Source organism: Myotis daubentonii, chromosome 17, assembly GCF_963259705.1.
Source record: "Myotis daubentonii chromosome 17, mMyoDau2.1, whole genome shotgun sequence".
In the NCBI taxonomy this organism is placed as follows: domain Eukaryota; kingdom Metazoa; phylum Chordata; class Mammalia; order Chiroptera; family Vespertilionidae; genus Myotis; species Myotis daubentonii.
Genome location: NC_081856.1, coordinates 18,870,415 through 18,896,336, shown reverse-complemented (window position 1 = coordinate 18,896,336; position 25,922 = coordinate 18,870,415). Strand labels below are relative to the sequence as shown.

Below are 25,922 nucleotides of genomic sequence, written 5' to 3'. Positions count from 1 at the left end.
CTAAAATTTATTTTACTTTTGAGATGCTTTCTAACCTTTTAATTTAATTTTCTTCCCCATTGGCTACAGTGGACTTGGATGCCGTCCCAAGCGTTCAAGTACAAAATCACAGAATGGTAAGAAACCAGTTCTAATTTTTCAAGCTATTTTTTGGGGGATAAAATATATTTTTAGTAATATGAGTATTCCAATTTTGAACTTTCAGGAAAATTGAATTAAGGATTTAAAATCTTGTCTCATCAGTGCATTGGGTAGCTAGAGATTCATTAGTAGAGAAAGTATATTGTAATAGCTTAGAGAGCTCCTTTTCCCAATGCTGTGTGGCCTGAAACGTATCGATACTGATTCCTGGATACTCTGCAGGTCTGGTGGTTTCTCTATAAGAGGTAACCACATTTCTCAGTGAAAAGATACTGAAATTTAACATTTAGAACTTTGGTTAAAATGACAATACCATATTTTGTTGAGTAGAAACTCAGCATAAGCCGAAGTTCAATCTTGGCTTTTTACAAAAAAGCTCAAATTTTCAGATCTTCATTTTCCTAGAAACTGGATTATATGAAAAATACAGGATGAATCTGGAGAAGATGGTCATGGAGAAGATAGGGCTTAGTAGCCTGTCGCACTCTGTTCATTATGGGAGGGCTGCGATGCAAGAGGGGTTGGATAATATGTGTGCATGCTAAGAACAGCTGGGGCAGAACATGTGTTAAATGTTGGATGCTGTTATTATCAATTATTATCCAACTAGAAAGCAGTCAGAGTCAATGGGTGTTAAAAAGGAGATTTGAATTCAGTGGAATGTTTCTCCTTATAAAAGTGACAGCTCTTCATGGGAGTGAACCAGCACATCCTGGAAATCTGGTGAGGAGGTGAAGTCACCGCTCACATTGAGAGCTCATTACAAGCCGAACCCTTGTGTTCCTTTTTTTACCCTGTTCTATGTCCCTCTGGAAACCGCTGTCGTACAGTGCTGTCATTATCGAGGACTATGATAGACCTACTCCAGAGCAGAAACTCTTACTCATTTTTGCATCTCCACTTCCTAGCATGGAGGAAATTGTGCGTAATACAGAATCTCAGCAATGGTTTAAAGATGTATAATGTTTAATTGGGGTCATTGCCTTATACTCTATTTTCATCAGCAGTAATATAACCCTTAATAAAAGCCCCCCTCCTCCCCTCAGAGTATTTTCTGAGCATTGGAATGTAGTATAGGAGGAAAGCAGCTAGTCCTACCTTTCCCTATCTTATTTTGCGGACACTTATGCCTCTTAGTACAAAATGTTTTCTTCACATGGGACTAATTAATATATGATGTTTCTTTTAGCCCAGAGATAACCCTGATGATTTCTTAAAAAATTCATTGTTGGAATCTGATAGTGCTTTTATTGGTGAGTATATTTACTTTATCAAACTATATTAAAATATTAAACATTTATATTTCCTTTAAATATTTTCAAAAATATTTACAAAATTAATATTTCACTCTTAGTAAGTAATCATCAAACGTGATTTACAATGCTTTCCAAATCAGAATAATCAAAATTAATTTTAGAAGTCATAGGAAGGACTTCTAGTCAAAATGGTTAAGTAGGTAAAGGCCATGCTTGCCTCCTCCCACATTTTGAATTTGCTCGCTTTAGGATGAGGGCAGAAGGGATAGGGGTTAAGGCAGCTCTGCCTGGGAAAGGAAGTATGGGCAAGCACATTGTTCCTTTGTTGAGTGTTCCTCCAACCTAGCGGGCAGGCACCAACCTAAGCTCTCCATTAACCTGGGAGTACTGTTCGCCCCACCCAACATGCTTGTACTGCTGAAGCCTTTAACAGTAGCTGCTCCACATAAGTGACCTCTCTCAGCTTTCACTGTGAATTCTCCTAAAATCCCTTAAGGTACACAAAACCCCAGGAGTGCAGCAGCTAGCCTCTGTGCCCTGTACTTTTTGCTAAGTGGCCCCAAAATTGGAATAAGTTGCAGCAAGCTTGTAATGTAGCTTAAACTAAGCAGCTACAGGACTGACACCATGGTAGCTGGCCTCAACTCACATCATGGTGCCGACCAAAGGGTCGCCAGCCTAGTGCCAGCCAGCCTTGATTCACAGCATAGCCTCTCCCAAGCACCTCCAATCCCAGCACAAGTAGCAACTAATGGCAGATCATTTGGTAGCTCCCACCATAGGCCCCAAGCCAGGCACAAATGGTGGCTGAACATGGCTTTCTGCAGAGCCCCCTCCTAAGACTCCAGACCATCCAACCAGCTCCACAATGATACACCTGAAGGGCAGACTTGTCTGGCACCAGAGCTCCCATAAAGAGACTTCTGCATGAGCTCAGACCCTGCACACGGTAGAGCATGTAAAATAAATCAAAATTGTATGCTATAGCACTCTTTACTGAATGCAAAAGAGAGACCTCTGACTATCAGCTTACTAAATGCTACTTATAAAACTTTTCATCCAAAAACATAATACACATTCTTCTCAAGTGCACATGCAATATTCTCAAGGATAGGACCAGATGTTGAGACACGTGAGCCTCAATAAATTTAAGACTGAAATCATACCAAGCATCTCCTTGAAGCATGATGGTATGAAACTAGAATCAACCATAAATAAGTTGCAGGACACAAAAAATGAGTATACAGAAGTCTGTTTCTCTATAGGCAGTGAATTATGAGAAAAAGAAATGAAAATTCCATTTACAATCGCAACAAAAAGAATAAAATACCTAGACATAAATGTAACAGAGAAGGCGAAAGACCTGTACACTGAAAAGAGCCAATACAACGCTGAAGATCAGAAGTGTTTGGCTAACACTACCGGACTTCAGGACTGCCTATAAAGATACAGTGGTCAAGACAGTGTGGTACTGGCAAAAGAATCATAGACAAATAGATCAGTGGAACAGACCCACACAAGTATAGTCCACTGATCTTTGACAAAAGAGCAAAGGCAGTGTAGCTGAGGAAAGACAGTCTTTTCAACAATTGGTGCCTAGAACCACAGTACATGCAAAGAAAGAATCTAAATGCAGACTTTACACACTTCACAAAACTAAAATGGGCCTTACAAGAACTCCAAGAAGATAACAGGAGAAAACTAACAAGAACTTGGGTCTAGCAATGACTTTTTAGGTACAACAGTACAATTCATGAAAGAGGTAACTAGGCTTCATTAAAAATTCATGTTCTGTCGAAGTGTCAAGAGAATGAGAAGACCACCCACAGACTGGGAAGCAATATTTGGAAAAGATAAGAGTGCTATCCAAAATACGTAATCACTCTTAAAGCTCATCAATAAGGATAATGATAACCCAGTTAAAAGATGGGCAAGAGATCCAAACAGACACTTCGTTAAATAAGCATATAAATAGATGCGCTACATCATGTCATCAGGGAAATGCAAATTAACACAACAATGAGGTACCGCTACCTACCTGTTAGAACGGCCAAAATGGACACCACCAAATGCTGGCAAGGATGTGGAGGAACAGGAATTCTCGCTCGTTGATGGTGGGAATGCACAATGGTACAGACACTTTGCAAGACAGTGTGGTGGTTTTGTACAAAACTAAATGTACTCTTACCATACCATCTAGCAGTCACATTCCTTGTGATAAATATCTAATCACTGTGCTGTACACTTGAAATTAATATAATATTGAATGCCAACTGTAATTGGAAAAAAAGAAAAAAGACTGACAATACCAAACGTTGGTGAAGATGTGGGAAACTATGACTTTCTTATAATGTAAAATGGGTGGAACAACTTTAGAAAATGGTTTGGCAGTTCCTTGAAAAAGGCTAAATGTAAAGTTACCCAGTAGTTTCACTCCTGGGAAAATACTCCAAAGAAATGAAAAAATGACCACAAAAAAGATATGTACATGAATGATCATAATAGCCTTATTAATAATTGCCAACTAGATACAATTCAAATGTCCATCAGCTGGTGAATACATTGATAAAATGTGACATATCCATGTGATAAGAGTATTTACAATTCAACAATGAAAAAGAATCAGCTACTGATACAACATAGATGAACCTCAAACACATGCCAAGTGGAAGGCAACTATTACATTGTATAATTACACTCGCGTGGAGTCCCGGGAAAGAGTGAAAGCTGGGCAGGCAGGAGTGGGAAGGGATTGCCAGCGAGCACAAAGGAACTTTCTGAGGTGACAAATGTTTTAAAACTAGATAATGACATCTGCACAATTCTGTAAAAATCATGGAACTACGTACATTTATAGTCGGTGGGTTTTGTTATATGTAAATAACATCTTAAAGCCAGTAAGAACCAGTCTGGGTTTAGATGAGTGAAAAGATTTGAAATGGACTTCTCCCTGTGTGGTCCTTCTAGGTGCGTATGGTGAGACATATCCTGCCTTTGAAGAGGACACCCTCCTTCCACCCCCACAGCTGCCCTCTGCAAGGGAGCGCAGGAGGAGCAAATGGAAAGGACTGGCCTCTGTATGTATGGAATACCCTTTTCTTTTTTCCGTTTAGGAGGTCTGGGTTCTGGCCCATCCTAAATTGGCATGGTCCAATAAATAAAGGTACTTGCTCTGTAATATGGACATGGATCTGAATCTAGGCTCTACCACCAAATAGCTGGATGACCTTGAGCAAGTCATTGAACTCATTGCCTTGGCTTCTTTGAAGTAATATTTTCCTATCTCCTAGGGTGGCTATAAGTATAAGCCTGGTACTTGGCACAGGATCTCTGCCCTATAAATAATTCCTTACCCTAGTTTCCTTCCTTGCACCTGCAGAATATATGGAATTCTGAGAAGGCACAGGAGGCAAGTGATACCATTTATTGGAAAACCTGTTATATAGATAACATTCCAAGGTCACATAAAACATGCAGACGACCCTGACCAAATGACAAATGCTGTTACTAGATCATATGTATGCACAGCTTTACCACGTGGCAAGACTTGTTTTCCTATCAACCACTAATCTACTTTCTGTCTACAGATTTGCCTTTTCTGGACACACAAATGAAAGCATACAATATATGATCATTTGTGACTGGCTTTTTTCCTTTCAAAGGTCATTTAAGTTATAGCTTGTCAGGACTTAATTCCTTTTATTGAGTAATATTTCATTTATGGATAGTCTACATTTTTTAATCAACACCTGATAGACATTTAGGTTGTTTCCACTTCTGTCTGTTATGAATACTGCTTTTAATATCTGTGTACAAGTTTTTTGATATTCTCACCTCTCGTGTGTGTATGCCTAGGAATAGAGTTGTTGGGTTACATGGTAACTATGGTCCACCTTTGTCCAGTGTGGCAGTGTCTCTGTTATCACAAACACAGTACTTTCATCTGAGCCTGCATGGATAAACACCAAGAGTTAGAATGTAAATGTTAGGTTTTCGTTTGTTTTATTTTGTTCATCACACTGTGTACTTATCAAGGGCAAAAACATGTTTTGATTCACCTGTTAATTTTGAACATGTTTCATGTTAATGATCATTTCATTTCTGAAGTTCTGTTTTCTCACTGCAGGATAACGGTCTTCCTAATATACCACCAGATGATCTCTCTTTAAAATCTGTATCCAGTATAAATATTGATCAGATTAGAATGAGAAATGAAGAACGAATGCGAAGATTGAATGAACTCCAGAATAAACCTATTAATACAGGTAAGTGGCCAGTTTTAATGGCGTATAGCAGATTCTGTAAGGAGTCTAACAGGCTTACATGGCAGCTTTCCCTTATGGCTGGGGAACTGAGGGAATGAGTTTGAAATCAAGGGGCCTCTATCACACATCCTGCAAAACCGGGACTCGGGATTAATTTTGCATCAGATTAGGGGTACCCTTTTCTGAGTGGGTTCTAAACAAAGCTTTTGCTTATAAAGATGCGCAGGCTTTGCTTTCAGAAGGGAAAATGCTTCCTTACTGAAGTGAGAGAATATCAGAAATTAACTTAAAACATTTAGTTTTTTTAGATTACACATACATTATAAATTGGTAGTATTACAAAGAAAACGATTTTACCTTTTTACTTGGCTTTCAGTATTTTGGACACAAAGTAGCCTTGTTAATTATTTCCTTTTGACCCATCAAAGCTTAGTCTTCTCATTATGTTGGGCTTTGGTGCCAGGCAGGCAGGACAGACAGTTCCTTAGGCAACTGGCATGCTCCTCTGCCAGCCTGGACCACCTTTTCAATGCTGATGTTAGTCATTAGGATAATGGGACGATTTTATAGCACACAAGACCTGCTGGATTATTAGCTTTAGCAGATAGTGATCTATTCGGACAATTTTCTTTAGTCTGTGAAGCTACATTACAATAATTGTCCTTTAGCAATTTTCTTAAGGTGTTAAGCGCCATGTCAGTCACCGGTGACTGACACTATCCTTCCCGTCCGGGCCGGTCAGTCACTGGTGCCGCCAGCTTATCGGTGAAATCAGATATCACGGACTCAATGGAAAGGAAGACAAAACACGCTTGGCACTTAACGTCTTAAGATATTTTTAGATCTTACCTTTAATACTGTGTTAATTTAAAACTACTCATACACTCTGTCTAGCAGTCAGGGTGTCATGTGTTCTGACGGTAACTCCGTAACAAACATCAGCAAACATGGCAAACTGATGGAGTATTCATATCATACCTGGAAAAACATGGAACAGTGGGAAAGCAATGCTTTCTTTTTAGCTAAAAAGCATTTTCTTTTAACTGTATTGTGAGTTTCTTATGCCTCAATTTCTTTTAGAAGCAATAAGTTGAATATTTAACAAGGATATTTTTAAATTGAGAAGACAGCATTTTTAGAATTTACTCTTTACGAAGGTATTCCACTGCTAAACTTTTAACATTGTCCTTTCAAACAGGAGCTTTTTGGTACGATGTGGATTAAATTGCACAGGTCCCTTTGCTGGGCTACTCCTTCACTGACCAGGAGATGTAATTAAAAAAAAAAAAAAGGAAATTAACATCAGAGGGTAGGAAGACAGATTTTCCTGTTGTTATATTTGTAAGTAAAATGTAGATGTGGAAGTTGAGTCCTATCAATGCAATTAAAGAATGAAACAAATTAAGAGCTCTGTCTCAGAGGAGTGGAATGGAAGTCATTTCAATCCCGTCTAGTGCTTTCCTGAAATGACTTAACTTCCTAAACCTTATAAATAAAAAAGTTAGTTGAAGGTGACACCAAGTAAGATGGCCCACACTCCTATGCCAAATTAACGTGGCTGCGGCCCCTGCTGCTGAGCTTGGGATGGTGCTGGTACCATGGAGTCACTTTCAGTTGCATTTTCTGTTTCATAAAATTGGGTCCCTCCCTGGGTTTGCTTTCCTACCTCTAAAGTGAGGGGTATCTGGACAAAACTAAGCTTAGAACCTAACATTGTGGAGAAATGCAGAGCTGTATAGATTTGTGTTCACATCACCTGCCTGGCACCCACCTGAGTAACGTTTCTCTTGCTTCCTCTAGATGACGAGAGTTCACTAATTGACCCTGATGACTTCATGAAGCATGTGGGTGACGATGGATCAAACTCTGTAGCAACTGAACCCTGGCTTCGCCCGGGCACCTCAGAAACGCTGAAGCAGTTCATGGCAGAACAACTGGACCGAGAGCACCAGCAAGTTCCTGGAAAACCAGGCGCTTTCACTTGGCAGGGCCTGTCTACTGCACATGGTTAAAATAAACCTGTGTTGGACCCAGCAGTGCCTTCTAAGGTAAAAGGGATGTTAACTCTGAACCTTTAATAATATGTGCTACTTTGACCCCTACCTGGAAGTTACTTATGTTATCTGTGTATAAGGTAATGTATATAATGTATATTATGTACAGAAATAAAAGGCCATGATTAATTTATATATAATGTAGAGTTATATAGAATTATTTTTGCCATAAGTCAGGGTGGTAATGAACTCAACTACCATATGTGCATTATTGTAAAGTAGAATGAATAAAACAAGTGTATTAACAATGTACATATAACTTGTTATATGTGCACTTGTTATTGAAATAATTCATTAGTAAATACATTAGCTGTAGCGGTCACTATTCCAGTTGCTACGTAATGACAGAATCAGATTTCCATGTTGTTTATAGCTACTGGTTCAGTATAAATGGTGGGAGTCATAATTGATTTTATTCCTGAGCCATGCACTAAATGTTACATCCTTCTGCCTCTATTTTTGTGCCAATTAAGGGATTAAGTTTACTGATTTAACTACTTCTTGATAGAAATAAATTATTTTTATTACCAATGTCCATTTCTTAACTGGAATTGAGGTTTCTAGACAAGGTGTTCTAGAAGGTGGAGAGAGGCAGGAGCACCCTGGATGAAAGATGGACTGGAATCCTCGCTGTGCCACTATGAACCCTGAATAAGTGACTCCGTCTTTCTAATCACTTCATGAGAGGTACCTCTAAAAAAGATTTAAATTCTGAGAAACAATGATTTAGCGTCTTTACCACACAGCAGAGAACAGTGCAGTCACTGCTGCTTCACACTTCCTTCCACTGACACAATGGCAGGCAAGATCAGATACGTTTACCTCGTGTGAAATTTCTTAAACTTTGAAATTTAGCTGCATGTAAATCTTGATTTGTAATCTAACCACTGTTTATTTTACTATAAATATTTTTTCTTCTTATTTCTTCATCTGAAAGTTAGATGAAGGCCTCTGTCTCCTCTAGGGAGAAGCTTGATACTTTACACCATGAAATAATAAACTGCCAGGTTACTTGAAACACTTACCTGTCAAAGAGGCGGAAGGTCATGGTGGCTCCCAGCTGCAGTGTCCAGCTCAGCTGGAACAGGGCTCCATCTTCGGGGTAATACATATTGCTGACTTACAAATACATAGTTCAGTGACTACTCGCTGTCTAAGAGAGGTGTGAGAGCAAAGGTTGAACACTTACCTGTTTTTTAGCACAAGCTTAGAAATAAATGATCTTCTTGACACATTACATTTTTCTTGATAATGCACCGCTGTACCACACAACTGCCCCAACAGAAACTTTACTGCGTCTTTTCACTAAAATAGTGTAGCATTATTCTGGGTAATCAATAAATATACAAAATATTAAATTATTAATATCCTATGGTTGAGAAAGCAGGGTGTGGGGGAGAATCTAATGCCAGAAGCTAGAAAGAAAACTTCAGAACTAAATATTGAATTTGTAGTTCTGGCAGAAAGTAGCTTTTTCCTAGTTATTTGCTTTTGAATAAAAAAAAAACAAAAAACAACAAAACAATGAAACATGGGGCTGTGGATTACACAGGTTTGATTGCACTGATGAAATAATCCAAAAACTTTATTGACCTATAACCTGATTAGAATATGCCAGATGAGAATCAATATTGTACAGAAAGTTGTACAGAATTTTTTACATAGAAAACTTTACATCTGTACCATATACATTTTATCCATCTGAAAAAATTTCTACATCCACTGTTAATACGGAATGCTTGACAATCTTGTAATTTTTAACCATCAGAGCACAATTCACAGTATGAATACATTTCCAGTAAATCTAACCTCCCCAAACCATGCCAGAGTTATTTTAATATATTCAACATTAAGTTCTGTACACAGAATAAAATCTACATCAAGCCCCGCCACCCAAAAGAAAAAGTGACAGCAGCCTAGATTCATTTTGCAGTGATTCAAGTTCAGTCCATGAAGGATCATTCTATTTTAATGGCTCATCTTTAAAAGCCCTAAGAGAAGTATATTACAGGTAGTTATGTCAGTAGGGATATTTTCTACCCTTTTTTGTTGTTGTTGTTGTTGATCATGACAAGTATCAGCCACAACAGCTTCTGGGCATGTTAATCCTTCAAAGTTATCAACCCCCCCGAAAAGGGCAAAACAAAAATCCCCACAAAATAAAAAGACAAAAAGTTAAACCCAAATTTTTAGTGCATTTGACAAAATAGTATAGGTATTTAGCAAATGAATAAGAAAATAAAGAAAACAGTGCAAGAACTATATCATGTTTAAGATTTTTATATTACAGACCTGCGTCGTCTCTGTACATTTTTCACAGAAGGATGATTACCAGTATCTCAGGTAGCCTGAGTGTGCAAAAATTTCAGAATAAGAATACCATAGTTGCTAAATATCTTTTACCATGAACAATAATTTCTTCTCCCCCCACTCCCCAATTATAAACATTTTATCCTTCAAAATACAGCTCTCCTGAGTTGTACTTCCTACAGAAGTTCAAATCTTTACATCTATAGTTCTTTGGGTAAGTTTCACTTCCACACCTGCCAAAAGTATGTGGGGCTCTCCCTGCCTCTGAGGCCAGGCAAGGACCTGTGAGCAGAGCTGACACTGGAAATGGGCTTTCTGCTCAACATGACACAGGATCCATCACGGAGAGGGCTGGAGCGTTGCAAGACTGAGTTCTAGTTCTAAGCACTTTACCAGTCAGTAACCCTTAGACACTGAAATTCAGAGAAACCATTTTTCAGGTAGGAAATCTCAGCTCCAGGGTCCTTTTAAAGATCAGAGGGATGTAAACGCCAAGCGAAAAACGCTAAGTCCCCATCACTGCTTGTTCAGTCCAAGTTCCTGTTCAGGTGGTTGTGATATCTGAAAAACCACTCCAATTCGCAGAAAAAATCTTCTAAGAACAGCACGAAGTTCAGGAATCAAGTCAAATTGCATAATTTCACATAAGAGAGGGTAGTAGAATGACGCGTGAGCTTTGAACTGGGAGGGAAAAATGAATTTCTCCATTAGTAGTGCTTGCATTCGAAACCACCACCTAAAACTCCCTTTAGACGAGATCGGGCGCGTTCAGGGTGGTATGCCCGTAGACTAAAACTCCCTTTGGAGACAAATCACTGGGCCGAGCACTGACCATGGACACAGGTGTCTGCGTGAAGCACTGATGTGCTGACTATGGAACTGAAAGACCAGAGGTTTTCAAGACTCACTTCATACAAATAGTCACTTAGTTTCTATCTTATTTTGATAAATTTGACAAACTTTTAGTATTTATCATTGTTTTTTTCCAGGTAAGAAAAGGAGGCCCAGCAGGAACCACGGTTTTTTTATAAGCTACGTATCAGTTATTGAAACCATCTTTTGTTAAATAAAAATTTAATTTTCTGGGGAAATTCTACCTAACATTGCAATATAAACTATACAGTCTCCAGGCAAAGATGATACATCCCATATTCAGAGTTTGACTCTATCGAGCCAGAAGTGCTGGGCTGGGTACGCAGTCTCACACTTACCCTGTTGTCACTTATCTTCAGAACTTTTGTTAGAAACAAAAGCAGTAAGTTAGTCCAGGCCTCCCGATGACTCTCTGATGTCAGAGTAAGGAAGTAACTCAGTGCTTCACTGCACACACTGCAACAGAAAAGGTTCACTCTTACACGTGCTCGTACACCTGCTGGCACACTCACCGAGCAAGAACTACTAAGACATGGAGGATAGCGAATATTTGACTATTAGGACCTTTTTATATAGTTTGGAAAAGTCTTTAACTGGTTGCTGAGACTTTCTGTTCCCCAAGAACACACAAAAATACTATTCAGATGATGGTAGTCTTTCAGGATGTTTTAGCCTTAATGTGAATTGAAATGTTTAAAGACAATATTAAGTTGTCATTAAATAAAAATAGAATGCAAAAATGTAACACGAAAAAAAAAAACACCTCCAAATATTTTTTCAAATGAAGTGCAGGCAGGTTTTCCCTTTCACAAATGATTGGTTTGAAAAAAATGAGCTCTCTGGCACAAAAAAGCCTAAAAACTAGAATATAAAGTTGTAAAAACTTTGAGAGAAAACTTTCTCCTTTGTCCTGTAACAGGAACAGGCAGGACGCATTCATATGTCACCAACTGTGCAAAAGCACACTCCTCTAAGACTGCATTTAATTATCACAATCTCTGCCTTGGCCCCGTGTTATCTGGGTGGTCCCGCAGCTCCTGGCCGTGGGGTTGGCTGCGGACTCCGCCCACGTGCGAATCTGGTGGCCCTGCCCTGCCCTGTACCATGCAGCCACACAGGTGAGAGGTAGAAACTCAGCCAAGAGTCTTACTTTAAAAGCCTCTGCTGGACCTCCTCCCAGGCGCTAACCCGGCTCTCGTCCATGTACATCCGGAAGAGAATGCGCAGCCCACAGGCCAGGCTGCTCGTCTCCTGCTTCAGAAGGTTGGGTTTGGATTTGCCTTTGAAGCCTGCAGAGAGGGGAGTTTTGGGATGAATTTGGGAAAGTGTCTTACATAAAGGTACTGCAGCCTGGATGGCAGCACATTCTGTGTGTGCAGCCATCACATCTGCTACCTAAGTCACAGCAGCGGCGCCCAGAGCCTTGCGCCCTCGAGGTGGCCCACGGACAGAAGTCACACTGAGAAGGTGGAGACCAAGTCTGGCTGAAGGCGCCCGATGTGAAGGTCATTACTATGTTTACAATTTCTTTCCCTCTCAAGCTGGGGGTAGGAGATATAAGACCACACTTGGCTGGGAAAGGGGAACTCTCCCAATGAAAATGCACCTGGAAGCCCCGTGCAGCACAGCAGGGCTCCCGTGGAACAGAGCAGACCACAGGGACTGTTTTCAAGGTCGTGGTACGAAGGGCCAAGTGCATGTGGAAACGGGCCTGGTGACCTTACAGGAGCTGTCCCAGTAGAACGATGGCAACAAGATGGTCTGAAGGGAAAAAGCAAGGCCAGACCACTCTTTCCTGCAGTTGGGGGGTAAAGAGAAGAGGACGGACAGAGCCAGGGCTTCACCAGCAGTTAGACATTCTAGATGACATAGAACCTCAAATGTAAAGCAACCACTCTCCAGGTGACATGCAGTAAACGTCACCTTCCTTTTCCTGCCAGATTCGGCCGCCCCCACTCCCGGCAGCACTGTTTTACACCAAATAGGCACTGAGTAACTAGTTCTTAAATAAAAAATTGGCAATGTCAGTAAATTATAAAGCTTAGAGGGGGGATTCAGGAGTGGGAGGGGAGAGGTCAGTGGGGGAAAGAGACATATGTAATACTTTCAACAATAAAGGATTTAAAGAAAATGAAATTCCAACATGTTCTAAAACAAATATACCTCCCACTTTTAACCATTCACTTTCATTCTGAGATATGGTCATGCCCAGGCCTATATGGAGAAGTCATTTGAATATATGCCAGATTGTGTGTTCGGGACCCTCACGCCCACTGTTTCTCATAAAAGGGCAGATTTCCGTTGCTGACAGTGTCAATAGGAAGGCCCACGCTGGGAAACAAGATGAAAGATGACTCGTCAACTCAATCAAATAAAAGTCGACTAAACAAGGGGAAACAAATAAACCCAGGCAGTTAATTTATTGAAGACCTGACAGGAAGACCTGGTTGGCAGAATGCCTTCCTATTATAGTTGTTAAGGTGGAAGTTAAACAGTGACATGCACAGATCTGCGGGACAGTCAGTGAGTTCTGAGCAATGGAAGTGTGTGGTGCACATTCATTAACAGTGAACATTGGATATGGGACTGTGCGGCTTACCTGCTTTCCACAGAGCAGTCCTCTGTTCATTGTTGGAATTAAATGCTTTTGCAAATCGATGTGACTCTAATAAGCAGTCCAGTAGCTTAAAAAGCTGTTGTGATGTTAAAAAGCGGTACATTCCTTGGTCCTGAGTGTCAACTCGAACATCCAAGTCCACGGCATCTCTCTTTGGGAGACAAACCACCAGAGCGCACACAGAGTCACAGACTTTAGACATCAGTGCTTCCCAAAGACGGTTTACAAGCAGCCACAGAACCTAATCTGTTCTATCTCAACAGAAGATGGGGAAAGGTCCATCTTTTGCTGCCTGATTTCCAGAATCTTCCTTGCATGCACCCTAGTCCCCAAGCACGATCCTCCTGATTCCTGACTCCCAGAGCTCTGCTCATACCAGACCCTACAGACATTCTCCCAGCCCCTCCCTCTTCCTCGCCCCTCAGGTCCTCACTTCTCTTCACCAGGTGGGAGTCCATGTGATGATAATTATTCCCTTGCACAGCCCCTCACCTCCTCCTCACAGTAATTGTTTGGAAAGCTGCCTTCCATGTCTGCTCCCACATGCTAATCCTAACTGGAGAGAAACGGACTGATTTATCTTTAAATTCAGTGGATGCTGCCCATCAATCCTCCTGGCACGTCCCTCGTCCAATTCCCTGGACACTAACTCCTGTTTTCCCTTCTCTCAAGTAACTAAAGCTTTCTTCCCAAACTCAGTTGGTGAATGGCTTTTCTTCCTATCTAAATGAGAAACCAGCACTATCAGATCTCCACAAACTCCCACCCGCCTTCCTACATTTACATATAACCCATTCACTTTGTTTGCATTCCTGTTATAATGCATGAGCTGTCTGCTTCTAACCAAGACAACCCCCGGGGTCTTCGCACTAGGGTCCATCTCCAGGCAGTCACTCAAGAGACTGCTCCAGCAGCTGTCCCTCTCCCGGAGAGCTCTCATCGGAGGACATGCTGCAATGTTGCTCACCTTAAAGACACCCTTTTCTTCACCCCTTCATTCTCCTCCAGCTATTATCACATTTCTCTGTACCCCTAGAGTTACCAATATTTGCTGTCTTCAACTACTCTCTTCTTTTGTACCCAGTATAATAATATCACAATTAAACACAATGTCAAGGTCACTAAAGTCCACCAAATTGCTAGAGGGCAATTCTCAGACAGAAAATTACTTGACCTACTGAGAATTGGACAGAACTTAGGACTTCTAAGACATTTCTGCACTTGGCTTCCAGGTCTCCTCATGTCACCCTTGTTCTTGGTCTCCGGCTCTTTACCAATTGCCTCACCAGCAGCTAAACCATGGAGGCCTCCAGGGCTCAATCCCTGACCACACTCTACCTGGGTCATGCCATCCAGGCCCATGGTTTAAAATGAGATCAATGTGATAAAGACCTACCCCCACCCCCAAATTACATCTCTAGCTCGACCTCGGCTCTGAATCCCAGACTGTCTCCACTCCTCACCTGGGCTGCAGCTAAGTTCTCCGCATCCTCCTTCCTGCTGGTGGCGGGGAAGAACACAATGTTGTCGATAGTCTGGATGAGTTCCAGCTGCACAACACATTTAATCAACAGGGCAGCAAACAGTTTTTGTTCTGGATATTCTGTGAGGAAACCCACCCCAATGCACATGCAAACAAAAATTATTTCGAATCCTTTATCATTTCTACGATATTACAATGCTAAGGGAACATAATATGTATGAAGGTAACTTGCACATATCATAGTGAGAAGGATATACTTACTGCTTTTTCACATAAGCACTACTCAGCAAAAGTTTAATCAATATTTAGAAAACCCAGAAAAAATTCATTTTTTAAATAAAATGCAGGTTATTTTTTAACAAAATGTAACAATGAATTAAAAGCTAAAACTTAAACCTTTACTGTAAGCACAAGTTTGGCCTTTGAATATAGGTAATATACAAACCTACACCAAAAGAAAAACAACAGAAACTAGACTTGTAAGACAGGAAGTGAGAGATAGCCAAAAATTTTGACAAATGGAGCAATACTGTGGATTAACCAAAGTGCATGTTTTATTTGGAACCATGTTAGGAGTTGTAGCTCAAATGACCTTATATCTTCAAAAGGATCCATAAGCAAAGAAATCTATAAAAAGTTATGCTAAGTGCGTTACTACAAAAGTAACCAAATCGTGAAGTAACAAGTGTTTTCCACAGTGCCCAGGTGAACTGTAACATGGCTACCTCCCTCTAGCCTAACGAATTTGGTCAACAGGACAATGTTTCTAACACATATTCATAAAAGAAATTTTCCATTTCACTGACCTCCTGGTTCATGGCAATGGTGGTTTCTGCCTGACAATTGCTGCCTGATATTTTGAAAGCAAAATAGTCACTTAAATATCTTTAGGGCATTTTATGAGAAAGGAAACAGAAAGTAACTCAGACATTTAGGTGGGCTTTCCCTTTGTCCTCCTCCTCTGATGGTAATATATACTACTAGTAAGAGTTGCAAAAGTAGGTTTATACTTGTTTGTATGGGAAAATACATAATACAAGAATAACTAATAATACAAGAATAGCCTGGCTGGTGTGGCTCAGTGGTTGAGTGTTGACCCAGGAACCAAGAGGTCACCAGTTCAATTTATGGTCAGGCCATATGCCCAGGCTGCAGGCTTGATCCCCAGTAGGGGGAGTGCAGGAGGCAGCCAATTGTTGTTTCTCTCTCATCAATTTTTCTCTCTATCCCTCTCCCTTCCTCTAAAATAAATAAAAATCTATTTTTAAAAATGGATCAGTGATCTATATTTACGAGTTTAAAAAGTATAAAACTCTTAGAAGAAAACATTGAGGAAAATCTTAATGACCTGTTAATGGATTCTTAGCTATGACACTAAAAACATGAACAACAAAAGAAAAAAAAATAAACTAGACTTCATCAAAATTAAAAACTGTTGTGTAACAGAAGACACTATCAAAGAAGTGAAAAAATGACCTAGAGAATGGGAGAAAATGCAAATCATGTATCGGATATGGGGTAGTATCCAGAGCATGCAACAAACTCATACAATTCAAAAACTAAAAAAAACAGCCCAACTATAAATGAGCCAAGGACGTGAATAGATATTTCTCCAAAAAAGATATACAAATGGCCAATGAGCACATGAAAAGACACTACTCAACATTATCAATCATTAAGGAAATGCAAATAAAATCCACAATGAGCTACCACGTCACACCCACTAGGATGGCTACACTAAAAAAAGTAATTTTGGTGAAGATGAGGGAAATTGGAATTGCTGGTGGGAATGTAAAATGGTACAGCCACTATGGAACATATTTCAGTGGTTCCTCAAAAAGTTAAATACAGAATTATCATATAACCCAGCAATTCTACTCCTAGGTATATTCCCAAAAGAATTAAAAACAGTACTTGTAAACAGACAGTCAAAGCAGCCTTGTTCATGATAACCAAAAGGTAGAATAAACTCAAATGCCCATCAACAGATGAATGGATAACATGTGGCATATCCACAAAAATGACAATTACTCCATCATAAAAAGGAATTACTGATCTACTTTACAATGTGGCTGGACCTTGAAACATTATGCTAGATAAAAGCCAGACATAAAAGGTCACAGACTGTATGATTCCATTTACATGAAATGTGCAGAATAGCAAATCCACAGACACAGAAATCAGAATGGTGGTTGCCAGGGCTGAGGACTGGGAAAATAGGAAGGAAAAGCATAATGGTTGTGGGGTTGTCTTTTGGGATGATAAAAAATGCTTTGGAACTAGATAAAGTAGCAACTGCACACCATTGTGAATTTACTAACTGCCACTGAATCGTTCACTTTCAATTGGTTACTTTCGTTTCGTGAATTTCTTCTCAATTTTAAAAAGCGATTTTTAAAGCTGTCCTATTGTCCTCTAAGGAGGAGGCAGTCTTTCCTCAGTGTTGTAATTTTCCTTCAGGAAACAAAATTTAACCTATTTAGTAAAAATTGAAGACCTAAGAAGGTGAGGAGAGGAGTGAAGATGACATGGGTGTGGGGCAGCAGAGCGCAGGAGGGCTTGCTCCTCAGAGCGGGAGCCCCAGCTTTGGAAGCCCTCAGCCCTTACTACCTCCCTTCAGAGATGAGTAGAAGAGGGCCCATCAGGCCCTACTTTTGCAGGAAAAAAATGGGGCTGACATGAAAGAAGGGGATGAGAGGGAAGACTCATAGGCTCAACACAAACACTAACTGGTACGGCAGGTGTTAGCAGAGTTCCTGATCCTACTCAAGGGAGTATCTACCTGTCTATCCTGGGAAGTTCAGGTTGGAGCGAACATAGTAATGAAGTGACCATACAATCAGTTACAGTGTATTTGTTACTAATAAAAGTACAAGCGAATTTCATCCCTTTCCTACATCAAACAAAACACACAATTTAGTTTTACTAAGAGTATAAATAACTCACTTGCTGAAGGTTTAATTTTGTTGGCTTCTTCATTCACAGTAGAGACAGAAGCCAATGTTGCTTGCTGTCTATTATCTGCAGATCTTGGTTGAATAGAATCATGGATATCTACAGATTTCTGTGATATTGTATCCTAACAAAAAAAAATTCATTATAAGTACAATGAATAAAGCTTAAGATAAAAACAGCATGGATGGAGCTGGAGAGCATCATGCTAAGTGAAGTAAGTCAGTCAGAGAAAGATAAGTATCACATGAGCTCACTCATTTGCGGATTATAATGAACAACATAAACTGATGAACAAAAACAGATCCAGAGACAGAGAAGCATCGATCAGATGCTCAAACCTCAGAAGGAAGGTAGGGGAGGGTGGGGGTAAGGGTAGAGGTCAACCAAAGGACTTGTATGCATGCATATAAGCCTAACCAATGGACACAGACACCAGGGGGGTGAGGGCATGAACGGGAGTTGGGTGGGGGGCAATGGAGGGATAAGGACACATATGCAATACCTTAATCAATAAAAGAAAAGAAAAATAGTTTCTATTATGCTGTGTTTTTGTTTTTTTAAAAATAGACTGTGTCCCTATGAAAATGACATTCTACACATTGCAATTACAGATGCAATGAGAGAAAATTATTTAAAATTACCTATCCATTGACAGAGCCAATAGTCTTTAAGCGAAAAGCTTCCCTTCTGACTGCCAGGCTTAGGCCTGACACTACCCAAAAGCAAGAGATAAAAATGCTAAGTTCACTGTGGGGGAAAAGTAGTCAACCAGACCCACGAACTGTCATGGAATCTACACAGACTCCTGCAAGCTCTGTGCAGGCTGAGCTCAGGGAAGCTTTTTAAGGGTGAGTTTTAGGGAAGGATGTTCTGTCATCCAAGGAACCCACAACCAGAGGTCAGTGAGGAGGGGACCAAGTAGGAGTGCAGTGTCATGAAGAGAAGCTGAACGTTCAAGTCCAACAGAGCTATACCGGATTTCGCCCCAGAGTCACTAAGTGTAACGTTGAAAAAGCAATGAATCTTCCCAGACAAGTTTTCTGATTACTTCCCATGTGGGTTGTTATTATCTATGGATTTGACAATAAGTGCAAAGCCCCAGTACAGTGTCAGACAATAGATGTAGTGACAGCAATACAATGCCCTCAGCGAGTCAGACTGTGTCTTAAGAGGGCGGAGCCTTCTGTCCTAACAGTCCCAGCCAGAAGCAGCCTCACCTGGGTTTCTGAAAGGAGCACAGGGGCCTGCGTTCCCCGAAACAGAGCTAATCACAATAGTATTTTAACTTGGACTTACGTTATGACCCGCTCTGTACTAGTGTGAAGCAGGGATAACATGTACCAAACCCGGTTCAAAAAGCTGCTGGGAGAACTGCAGTGATGTGCATACAAGCCAAGGAATGCCAAGGGTTGCCAGCACCCATGGAAGCTGAGAGAAGCAAAAAGGATTCTCCCTCAAAGGCTTTGAAGGGAGTTGGCTCTGTGGATGCCTGGATTTTGGACTTTTTGCCTCCAGGACTATGAGAGAATAAATTTTTGTTGTTTTAAGCCACTTCAGTGTGTGGTAATTCGTTACATCAGTCCTAGGCAAATAAATACGGATGAAGGGTATATCAGAATTCTTTGTACCAGTTTTGCCACTTTTCTTTAGGGTCAAATTATATCAAAATTAAGTTTAAATGCAATACCCAATAATATCTTCAGCTTGGCATGGAAATCCATGCATTATCTGGTGGCTGCCTCTTACAACTCTTGAAGTCATTTTACTCTATGTCTCATCTTATAAAATATCTAAAATACTGCCTGCATGGTACTTACAGAGATAAATTTTAGCTAGTTGGGAAATTGACTATCATGAAATTTAACCTGAGAATCTGGACAGTAGATTTATGCCTTCTTTTTAAAAGAACTGGGGTCATACAAAAGAATTTGGTCCATAGTAAAATTACTTATCACAAATAATTAAATAATTTAAAATATGCTTTATTTATTATAACTTACCAACTGTTTTTCACTCACAGGAGAGGAAGGTAGGGGGACAGTTTCTCCGGAAGTGGGACGCCATGTCAAAAGCCTTTAAAATACCAAAATCACACCAGTCAATCACAGTGTAAAACATGTCGCATCCAACGTATTTTGAAATGGGCACATAAAAGTCACATGAATATACCAAAACAACATATTCCTTCTCTGACTACTGTTAAGAGCAATTTGCTGAAAAAAAAAAAAAATCTAGTGAGAAGTTAAAAATATATACTTCCAGAAAAACAATTAGCAGTTAATATAATTAAGAGTACTCGGGTCATCAGTTTTAGAAACTTTAAACTCAGTTTTTCTAAGTATTAAGGGTCATTAAGTATTGTTCAAAGTGAGATTTAAAAAAAAGTTGAAGCTGTTTCAAAAAAATTCATAAACATTTTTAGATTCTATTTTTTTAATGTATAAAAATAAATAAAATAAAATTTGGCCCCAAAGAGGACACTAAGTTGATTAGCTGCTTGGGACAGAAAGATGATTAAGACCTAAGTTTTTCTTTGAGAAGCAAGAGTTCCTGGGAAATGGGGCAGACAGGCAGTAAATACATCACTTCAGTTCAATATGGAGAGAACTCTGGTACAGATACATGCTAGTAAGAGATGCTTATTAGATGATCTTTAAGATCATGTTTCTTATATCTAGAATGTATACATTCAATGAATTAAAGCAGAAGCAGTTCTTTAAAAAAGCAATTCAGCCTGGCTGGTGTGCTCAGTGGTTGAGCATCGACCTGTAAACCAAGAGGTCACTGGTTCAATTCCTGGTCAGGGTACATGTCTGGGTTGCAGGCTAGATCCCCTGTGTGGGGCATGCAGGAGGCAGCCGATCAGTGTTTCTCTCTCATCATGCTTCTATCTCTCTATCCTTCTCCCTTCCTCTCTCTCTTAAAAAAACACACCAATAAAAACATATTTTAAAAATTTAAAAAAAAATTCAGCCCAAACTGGTTGTTCTAAAGACTTCACAGGGACAACAGCTAAGCAATAATTCATACAATAGCGGCCACAGATAAACTATGACAAAAATCTATCATTTGTCAGTTACACTGATCCAGCAAAATGTGCACCAAAAAGTAAGAACTGTCAAATAATTATAAATAGGCCAAGGAAATCACTGTGTGTCCTTTTGGTGTAATCCTACCCTGATCTTTCCTAAGGGTGTGTTCCTCTTGTTTGACTTTGTATTTCCTAGTGATGAGGATATTTACTAGGAGATCATACCAGTACAAACACATTTAATTCATGTCAAGAAAAAGTTTATGATGCTTAAAAACGTGGACTGATAGTTTTTGTGTATAGTTTTATGCCAGTGCATTCACATACATCTACTTAGTAAGATGTTTTAGGTAACATTTAAAACATCTAATTAAGTAGATTTACATATCGTAGATGTAAGGTGAAGATCTGGGCATGTCAAAGGGCCCTGAGGTACTGGGAAGTAAGTTCCAAGTCTGTCCTGCAAAACGCCCAGGAGGCATCAGTCACTAGGCAGACTCTATCTTAGTTGATAAAAACTCCTTCACTACAATTCAATGCCAGATGATGAAAATTAACTGTAAAATGTGATAGGTGCAAATAAATCTTCCTAAGATTATTAAATCTACAATAATTGAAATATATGTTATTGTTGTTTTAATTCAAGACCATGGCTTGGTTTAGTCTGGATAAATAAACCCTTATAAAAGTGGAATCACTTCATTATGACCCCAATTTTGGATGATCAGACTAAAGGTTTTGGTTTATAAAGAATTTAATTTATGTATTTGTTACGGATTATAGGAGTTTGATTTGTAATAAATACAAATTCAAGGAACAATGAGATGTTTGAAAAAGGATTCTGTTATGAGAAATCACTAGTTACTATCAAACTTTTATGTCCATCATTCAAAATATAAAGTTGTATAAAATCATCTTACGCATGTGGGATTGTAGTTTTGAAGATATCCAGTGTGCAGTTACAAGTTTTATCCCAGATTTCTAGGGTAAATTTTTCCCCATTCAGGATAACAACATTCTCTAAGCAGTTTGTACCAGATCGTGCTAACTGCTCATTGTCTAGAAAAGAAAAGAGCAAATCATTTGTATATTACCAGGGTCCAATTTAACGAACACTTTGTGTCACTATCTGGCACAGACATACCTTGCTGCACACACCAGTACAGCTGGGCAAAAATATCATCCAAAAGCACATCACTGAGCACTTCTAAATACTGGGTGAACACGTCACAGATGGCATAAAGAGCATGATTACAGGTCGTTGTCATCCATTCAGCTTTCTGCGGGGGGGGGGGGGGGGGGGCAGGAGAGAAAGTCAGACCATTCATCAACTACTAGAATTAAAAAAGAGATATGTTTGCACGTGTAAAATGTAAGCCTATCCCTGTTCCTTTCAGACTTTTACTTCCCTCCAGAACATTACATTCACCTCACTTAATATCTGCTATCTATTTTTCTCCTTTAGCCCATAACCCCTATGTATAAAATAATTTAACTATTTTTTGTACTGTTTTCTTTGTGAAGAACTATCACTGCATTTTCTTGCTATTAGCATTATGACTTTTCAAACAATATGCATAAATAAACAGCAGGCCTTGCTCCAGCATATGACCGAACTTGAAAGAGAAATAAAGAGAAAGAAAAGGGTAAGAATTTATCCAAGTTGGATCAGTATATCTTTTAAATTAAACTGACTTTCATGAAGTACAGTTATTTAAAAACACTATAAAAGACAAATAGGGCCATATAAAGTACGTGTTTTTCTCAAATGCATAATGGACTAACCTGAACTGATAGTTTTCAAACATAGTTTTGTGGTAGTGCATACATATGTCTATTTATTACCATGTAGTCTTTAGTAATTCAGAATAAGAAGTCACTATGAATACTAAAGAAAGCTACTGGTGTTTATAGTTGTGACAATATTAAAATGAGGAAAAGAAACTGAAGTTCAACAAAAACATAAAAAAACAACAAAAAATCCCACCAATTCATTAACTCGGCTCTATCCCCAAATAGTGTTCTTGTTTATAAAGGCATACAATTTATTATAATGCCTTAAGGAAAATTTCTCTAGGAATTTTTTTCTGTTCAATATGCTTAATATGAAATATTAAAATGTATTAAGAAAAATATTAAGAGCCTCTTGATTTAACTATATTAAATGAACATTTCATGTCTTACCTCTGTCTGCTGTTCTGGCAATTTCATGTTGTCAAAGATTCTGAACACAATTCTAAATAAATCCTGCCACCAGTGTTTTTCGTAAGTGTGGCCGTAAGTTTTCATTATTTCAAACATTACTGTTAAACCCCTAAAGTGATATAATGTAATTAGTAAAACTATAACACCAAAAAAGCACTGCACATCAGAATCTCCCTCCTATAACTGTTACAGTTCACAAAGCTACAGAAAACAAAGTTTAAAACTGGTTTTTACCTTGTTAAACATCCAGCTTTCTTTAGAATGCATTTAGGAAAACATTTCAAATTTTTCTTTATTTTACTTTTCCTCCATTCCCACCCCATCATTCAGCATTTAAAAATAGTAAATGAAATTACAGATGTATACAGACCATCTTATTAGTGAATATTAAGTTTGTGGCACTGTGACCAAGGAAGAAAATATATCAATTAACAGTCTAAGAACAAAAAATAGATTTTAGAAAATCTTTTTCAAAGAGCTATAGGAGTTTTTAGAAAATGCTATAATTGTTCATATAATATCTTCAAACAAAGAATTTGTAAAGCTAATCCACAAGATGTCCATTTGGGCAGGTCTGTTTTCTGCTGCATCCCAGGCACAGAGCATCTTGGACAGCCGTGGGCAAACTACGGCCCGCGGGCCGGATCTGGCCCGTTTTTTGAAATGAATAAAACTATTGAAAAAAAAGACCGTACCCTTTTATGTAATGATGTTTACTTTGAATTTATATTAGTTCACACAAACACTCCATCCATGCTTTTGTTCCGGCCCTCCGGTCCAGTTTAAGAACCCACTGTGGCCCTCGAGTCAAAAAGTTTGCCCACCCCTGATCTAGGAGGCACATGGTGAGTACTTGTTGAACAAATAAAGTGCTTAGTATCACTTTCTTTGAATAAATGTTAAACCTAAAATTCAAAATTATCTTCCTGATTATCCTCATCAAGACTAGAGAAGGGTGAACGGTGGGCGGGGGGGGGGGGGGGGGGGGGGGGAGCGGCGGGTAAAGGTTGATGGAGAGACTAGACTTGGGGTAGTGAACACACAACAGAGTACAGATGATGTGTTGTAGAATTGTGCACCTGAAACCCATATAATTTTGTTAACCAGTGTCACCCCAATAAATTCAATTTAAAAAACTGACTGGTGTGGTAAGTGGTTAGAGCATCATCCCAGGAACCTAAGGGTCACAGGGCTGATTCCCAGTCAAGGGCACGTACCTGTGTTGCATGCAGGTTCCCTCCCTGGCCCCAGTTGGAAAGTGTGGGAGGCAACATCGATGTTTCTCTCTCTCTCTCCTTCCTCTCTCCCTCTCTTCCTTCCACTCTCTCTCTAAAAATCAATGGAAAAATATCCTCAGATGAGGGTTAACAAAAAACAAAAGGAAACAAAAAAACCATTCATGTAGCTGTTAAAAGCTTCATGTTTCCTCTGTTACTTTCTTCTAGCAAAATATAGGTATCCTTCGATTTAAAAAGGTTTATATTTCCAATAAGTCTGATGGTAAGCCAGAACAAAATTTTCTTTGAAAGGCTCCATAAAGACGTCACATAGTCTAGCTTATTTGTTGCTATGCTTCCCTCAAGTCTAGTTTATGCCTGTTTCAAATTAAGCTCAAAATAAGTATTTGTTAAATGAATGTGTAAAAATAACATTATGACAGTTTGCCTTATAGCAAGTTCGTAAGTTTATCTGATTCATAAGATACCTACTGTGTAATGAGCGGAAGTAAAGAAGCTAGTCCACATTTCCCTCCACAATGGAAAAGGGCTCCCTCTTCCTCCATCCCCTGAGCTCCAAATCCATTTCCTCTCTTGCTAAGTAACTGGATGCTAACTCCCATGTCTGGGGAGAAGGGAATGTGGGAAACCTGTTTTTTCTAGGCCCTCAAAGCAAACACAGATCTACAGAGGTTTCCAAGAATTTTTTTACTGTCGAAGAGGTCTTTTTTAAAACAATACTTCAGTTGCTAGTGTAGGGAAAAGGAATATTTGGGGCTCTAGGTTAATTATTTAACCAGAAATCTATAAAATTCTGAGGGAGTCAAATGAGAATGCAGGCGAAAGTATTTTATGATAAGTGTGTTATAAATAACAGCGGCCCTGACTGGTTTGGCTCAGTGGACAGAGCGTTGGCCTGTGGACTGAAGGGTTCCAGGTTCGATTCCGGTCAAGGGCATGTACCTTAGTTGCGGGCACATCCCCAGTGGGGAGTGTGTGGGAGGCAGCTGATCGATGTTTCCCTCTCATCAATGTTTCTAACTCTCTAACCCTCTCCCTTCCTCTCTGTAAAAAAATCAATAAAATATATTAAATAAATAAATAAATGACAGCGTTACATTTTTACATATAATCTAAATAACAGCCCTACAGATCCTAGGGTGAGGGAAGAAAATGAAAGCCATCATGGAAGAGTTTACTCATATTTTATCTCTTTTACTAACTAGAACACATACTTTCTCTTCCCTTTAATAACCAGAACCCATCTGTAATCGGAATATAAATATGGTGAGAAGTAAATCAGTGTGGTCCCAGACAAGAACAGGCTAAGAGGTTAAGAAAGCAGGCAGGTCCCTTGTCAAGATAAAACGTTATACACTGTTCTTGTGATTACTACACTCTGAGAAACTCCCAAGGTTGAGTCAAAGTTTGAGTTCTACTTTGGATAACTTACCTATATCATAATTTTATTTTGTTATTACAAATACTATAAAAGTGAAGTTTCTTAGGAAATAA

The 25,922-nt window shown here is 39.3% G+C and overlaps 2 protein-coding genes across 15 annotated transcripts in view; one reads left to right on the top strand and one right to left on the bottom strand.

Moving 5' to 3' along the window:
* The window catches only part of CSPP1 (centrosome and spindle pole associated protein 1), a 100,887-nt gene extending 92,640 nt beyond the window's left edge, over positions 1-8,247 (top strand). For all 12 annotated transcript variants that reach the window (XM_059672972.1, XM_059672980.1, XM_059672979.1 and 9 more), the window contains 5 exons: positions 70-116; positions 1,331-1,394; positions 4,365-4,474; positions 5,524-5,662; positions 7,463-8,247. In XM_059672972.1, the coding sequence (XP_059528955.1) occupies positions 70-116; positions 1,331-1,394; positions 4,365-4,474; positions 5,524-5,662; positions 7,463-7,674 (572 nt within the window). In that variant the 3' untranslated portion in view covers positions 7,675-8,247. The remainder of the gene's footprint in view (positions 1-69; positions 117-1,330; positions 1,395-4,364; positions 4,475-5,523; positions 5,663-7,462) is intronic.
* Positions 8,248-9,283: 1,036 nt separating this feature from the next.
* Positions 9,284-25,922, bottom strand: part of ARFGEF1 (ADP ribosylation factor guanine nucleotide exchange factor 1) — a 104,096-nt gene continuing 87,457 nt past the window's right edge. Inside the window, exons 30-40 of one of the 3 annotated variants that reach the window (XM_059672969.1) lie at positions 23,170-23,299; positions 22,130-22,265; positions 21,906-22,044; positions 19,955-20,027; positions 17,946-18,078; positions 14,980-15,119; positions 13,499-13,667; positions 12,506-12,694; positions 12,050-12,188; positions 11,238-11,355; positions 9,284-10,707 (exon numbers count right to left, since the gene is read on the bottom strand). In XM_059672969.1, coding sequence (XP_059528952.1) covers positions 10,543-10,707; positions 11,238-11,355; positions 12,050-12,188; positions 12,506-12,694; positions 13,499-13,667; positions 14,980-15,119; positions 17,946-18,078; positions 19,955-20,027; positions 21,906-22,044; positions 22,130-22,265; positions 23,170-23,299 — 1,531 coding nt within the window. In that variant the 3' untranslated portion in view covers positions 9,284-10,542. The remainder of the gene's footprint in view (positions 10,708-11,237; positions 11,356-12,049; positions 12,189-12,505; positions 12,695-13,498; positions 13,668-14,979; positions 15,120-17,945; positions 18,079-19,954; positions 20,028-21,905; positions 22,045-22,129; positions 22,266-23,169; positions 23,300-25,922) is intronic. The other 2 variants (XM_059672968.1, XR_009449669.1) reach the window with 2 other exon arrangements.